This window comes from Eurypyga helias, unplaced genomic scaffold (genome assembly GCF_000690775.1).
Source record: "Eurypyga helias isolate BGI_N326 unplaced genomic scaffold, ASM69077v1 scaffold13963, whole genome shotgun sequence".
In the NCBI taxonomy this organism is placed as follows: Eukaryota; Metazoa; Chordata; class Aves; order Eurypygiformes; family Eurypygidae; genus Eurypyga; species Eurypyga helias.
The window spans coordinates 5,856-10,717 of NW_010239289.1; the positions used below are offsets into that span (position 1 = coordinate 5,856).

The 4,862-nt window shown below is 58.5% G+C and overlaps 1 protein-coding gene across 1 annotated transcript in view; it reads right to left on the reverse strand.

Moving 5' to 3' along the window:
• Positions 1-298, reverse strand: part of PRELP (proline/arginine-rich end leucine-rich repeat protein) — a 3,030-nt gene extending 2,732 nt beyond the window's left edge. The window contains exon 1 of the mRNA XM_010148099.1: positions 1-298. Coding sequence (XP_010146401.1) covers positions 1-298 — 298 coding nt within the window.
• Positions 299-4,862: the final 4,564 nt, after the last annotated feature.

Here is a 4,862-nt window from a genome sequence, read left to right on the forward strand (position 1 = left end):
TGTTCTGGAGGTAGAGGTAGTGGATGCGGGATGGGATGATGGGGACCTTCCGCAGGTTGCGGCTGTCACAGTAGAGGGCAGAAGGGAAGTCCGGGGGGCAGTAGCATTCCCGGGGGCAGTCAGGGAAGATGGAGGGGGGACCCGGCGGCAGGGGTGGGGGCAGCTCTGTGGGCTCGACGGGTTCAACAAACTCTGGAGGCGGGCGGGTGGGTTTCCGGGGAGGCTTCCTCCGCTGCCCGTTTACCTCCGAGATCAGCACAAGAACAAGCGGGAGAAGCAATCTGAAGGCCACCTTCATGGTCCAGATGTTTCCCTGAGGGAGGCAACAAGAAGAGGTGGGTTAGGAAGTGCCCGATTTAGGTACCGCATCATCGCCCATCTCCTCCATCACCGACAGGCAGGAATTTACCCCACATCCCTGCCAGTAGCCTGCTATTTTCTCTCCTTCTCCTTGGAAGTTATCTTTAAATCCAACCCCACTCCAGAGCATGAGTCATTGAGATCCCCTCCCTCTGGCTCAGCTTTATGCCATGGAGGGGGGTCTGTGTGAGGGTTTTTCAAATTTCTTTGTGTTTTTTGTCTCATGTCACCCTCGGCCTGGCCCCCACCGTGATCCCCAACACCACTGTGCTCTCACCCCGAAGGGTGGATTGCCTCTTCAGAGACCTTGATGGATTAGACTTAATTTTGCTCTTGAGCCAAAAAAAAAAAAAATTAATGATTCAGTAGGAAATTTGCTGAGCGACAGCATCAGGAGGCCAGCAGCAGTTAGTGGGGCAGCAAAGATGGATGGGCTTCTGTGCAGGGACAGGGCTTTAATGCAGGACAGCCCATTTCCAAGGCTGTGTGATAAAAAGGGCATTTGCAAGATTATACGTGGGCAACACCAAAGGTGTTTGGCTATACAGCTCCCTGTGCTGCCCAAATAACCGATCCATCCCCTCCAGACCCACTGCAGGCTGCTGGGCTGGTTATCTGGGGAGAGCTCCAGTAGCAGTGGGAGATCTAGAGGGATCAGGTGAGGTCTCTGCTTGTCCCCAGCCAGAGAATTTCTCCTGGACACCGGCCCAACACCTTACACATACCAACTCTCCCTCTTCTCTGGGTTGTTACCAAGCCCACGGTTGCCTGTCCCATCTCTGCCCTCCCTGCTGCTGCCTGGAACAGCCGCAATCATCCTTGCAAGACTCTGCTGGTAGCTCTCCAGCTGATGCCTGGAAGGATGGAGGGATCCAGCTTGTTGCAGACAAGCTCCCCAGAAAGCCCTGTGCGGAAGGTGCTTCGGATGCTCCGACACTCCCCGGGGCCAGATGGAGCAGACCAGGCTGTGGGCTTCCTGGGCAGATACCTCGGGGCATTTGCCAGGCTTTTCCTGGCGGCACTTGTCACCCCAGCAGGAACAGAGAGGAGCTGGATGCACGGCGAGGCAGATGGAGGAGCTCGGCAGAGCAGGGTGGGAAAGAGAATCAAGCGAGAGGAAAGAGGGAGGAAGATGGGGAGGCAGATGGGGAGAGGATCTCCTGGGGAAACAGTGCTGTGGGGCAGAGCCTTTGGCAATGCCGGAGAGAAACCAGGCTCTCCTGGCTCATCGCCCTCTCCCATGCAACACGGAGCGGAGCTCATAGCCACGGGGACCAGGGGCATTGGTGCCAGGGGCTCAGCCAGCCCTGCTCCGTGCCGGCGGGAGCAGCAAACAGGGCTGAGCCAGGCATGTGCCGTTCGCAGCAGGGCAGCATCCCCAGCCCTCATCCGCCCTGCGAGCACCCCAGACCATGCTGCTGGGGTAGCCCCCTGCCACACCAACCCCTTTTTGCTTACAGCTCCTACATCCCCACTCCGCCAAGGGATGCCCTTAGGGCCCCTCGATGGGTTCCCAAGGCTGCGCCAGCCCGGATCCCTTTGAAGCGATCTCACACATTCCTGGGGCTCCAAGTAATTGACTTTCTCCAAGAAAAGATCCTGTTCTTGCCCCCCCCTCTCCAGGCCCAGCCTGTTACTTTCCTTTTTGTCTCGACCCGCTCCCATCTGGCTCTGTTTAACCCTACAAGCCTCACATGCCTGCTGTTTTCAATCAGAGCTCTGGCATCTTGCTGGGGGAAGGGAGGAACAAGGGAAGAGCAACAGGGCCCGAATGCTGCCAGATATTCAGCTCAGCAGTGCTGCAGTAAGTCCCCTTTGGGGATGTACGTGCGTGCTTCTGTGTTGTAAGAGTTCGGATTCAACGGCGGGCTGCAGAGAACGGGAAAATTCGTGACAGGGAGCTGTTCTACGTGCCGTCCCTCCCTGCAGCACCCCACTCCATTCCCAGCCACGTCCCCCCCTGCACGTGGCTCTCCCCCCACCTTGTCCCAGACCTTTCCATGGGAGGGATTGTGCCTCAGCTCCAAAACTCAGACCTGGATTTTAACACCCACAATGCTCAGGGGAGCAGTGAGGGGCTGAAATCTTGCCTTTGGCCCGTTGCAGAGGGGAGGAGGCAGCTGGGACGTGATATTCCAACCAGTACACGCTGCGATCCAGGCGTTGGGCTTGCAACGCTCAGCTCAGGCCACCCAGCAGCCGCCCCAGGCAGTGTCACAGGGAGGGTGGGGGACAGGACAGAGCTGTCGCCTTGCTCTTGGGAGCTGGCTGAGCTCTCAGCACTTCCAGGAACAACCTGGCCCTGCAGAGCCTGCACCATCCCCTCCGCGCGAGGCTCTAACGCTGCAGATGTTTAGGGACTCGGCATATAGCAGGAATCGTCACGGAGCCAGAAATTCAGGCTGGAGATCGGCAGCATCATGTGGCATTTGTCAGCACAGAAGGAAAGTGTCGGGAGGCAGATGCAGCCCCTTTTATCCACCCTACTGCCTGCCACCCGCTGCCACGTCCCCATGGGGACTGTCGCAGTCCGGATCGCAGCCCATTGCCGTGGTCCTTCCCTGCTGCTGGTCCCAGCCTCTCCCTGCAAAGCTGTAGCCCCTCGCAGAGGCTCTGCAGCCTGCTCGGGGAAAGCAGGATCCGCTTCCAAGCAATCTGCAGGAAACCAGCTCACAGCCAGCAGTCCCCACAACAGCCCTGTGTCCAGAATAATGGGAATGCAACAAGCCTGAGGCCACCACAAGCTTTACAATTGTCTCCAACACGCTGGAAGGTTCAAAGCCTTCCTGGACTCCACGCAGCCGGCAGTCTGTTCTCCATCCAGTTTCATGCAGTTGAATTTGCTGGCATGAATGCAAGAAGACAGATTTCAAAATCCCACACCCTGATTCTACACGAGCACCGGCTGCCGAATCCGCGGCCAGAGCCACGGCACAGCGCCTGCTCTGCAAATGCCTCCACTCGCCCTTTCCCACCACTCCCCGACGGACAGGACCGCCCGGATCCCGGGTACCCACAAGGAATCTGTGCAACTGGAATAAAAGTTAAATCACGAAGCAATGAATGCATTCAGGAAACCAACTGCCTGGTGGGGAGAAAAGGCTGGATTCATGGACAAAACCAGTCTGGACACCTCCTGAGCTCCAGGCTAACCACCCTGTCCTGGGTGCAAGACCAAGGCACCCAACAGATGCCAGCCCAGGGGTTTTTTTCCCAGAAAGAGGCAGCTGCTCCCTCAATCACCCCATTACAATTGACAAAAAATCGGCGTAACAGCTGGAAATTCCAGCCCCAAATGCCACTGGTGTTTGCTTTCCAAATTGTTTATCTTCGCTGTGTCTCACTAACCCAAGCGGCGCTCGCTGCCAGCCCCCCCACTGGTGCCAAGGGCAGGCAAAAAATCACAGCCTCGGGGGCAAGAGCCGGCTATGTAAAGGTCACGGGGGGATTTGTCACGGGCAGAAGTCCCGACGCTCTCCCTTGGGTGCTTCCTGCCCTCCCCACCTCTTCCTGCAGCAGTTAGAGCGGCAGCTGGCTCTGGATAGCACTTGGGGACCCCTGCTCCCGTGGAGGGGCTGGGAGGGACAAAGGGAGCTTTTAACTCTGGGAGGAGAGGAGAAAAACTAGGATCAGGGAGCCTTTCCAGCCCGTTGCCCCTAACCCTCCTCGCTCCCTTCACAGCTTTTCCATAGGGACCCCCAATTCCCACCATCCCTGCAGCCCCAGGCTGGAAAAATGCCCCCACCCAGCCTGGGAACCTGCAGAAGAAGGAGAGCAAGCTAAAAATAACCAAAAAGGAGCCAGCAAAGCTCCCTCCTCCACCACAACAGCCCGTTCGTGAGCCTGGGTCTGATCAGCTGTACCCGAAACAGGGCGCTCTTTATCCAACGGCGCTGGAGAGCTAGGAATGGTGGAAAAAGGGTTAGACGCAGCGCAAGCCTGTCCTGCGAGGGGAGGGCAGACCCGCTGTCACCCAGGCGTTCCCAGGGGAGCAGAGCCCTGATGCAACAACCCGCTCTTCTCGCCCTTTCCCAGCCCTTTCCCAACGGGAAGCGGAGCTGCAGGCAGTTTGCTTGGCCGGGGCCGGAGTCGACGCACGGTCAGGGCAGGGGCTCAGCCCCCGCTGCCTTCCTTCTTGCAGGGATAGTGCTGTATCCACACCTGGGATGGGCATCCCAGGAAAACCCTGAGCAGCTTGGACACGCTCCCAGGCTCTCGTTCAACGCTTTTGGGCTCATCCCGAGGACCGCAAGACACGGGGATGGCAACACACGGCATCCCTCTGCGTGCCAGGAGCGTTTCCTCACCGTACCAGAGCCATTGCGAAAGGCTCGCCGTGTTCGCTGCTCCCTCCGGCAGCCTCCTCCCGCAGCAGGGTCCGTGGGAAGGCAGCCTTGGCAGAAAACCCCTCTCTGCTGCCTTCTCCGTGTCAGCAATTCCTCCCTCGCTGCATGTCCCGACCCTTCCCAGGGCTGCTCCAGGCTCAGCCCGCCCGCAGATCC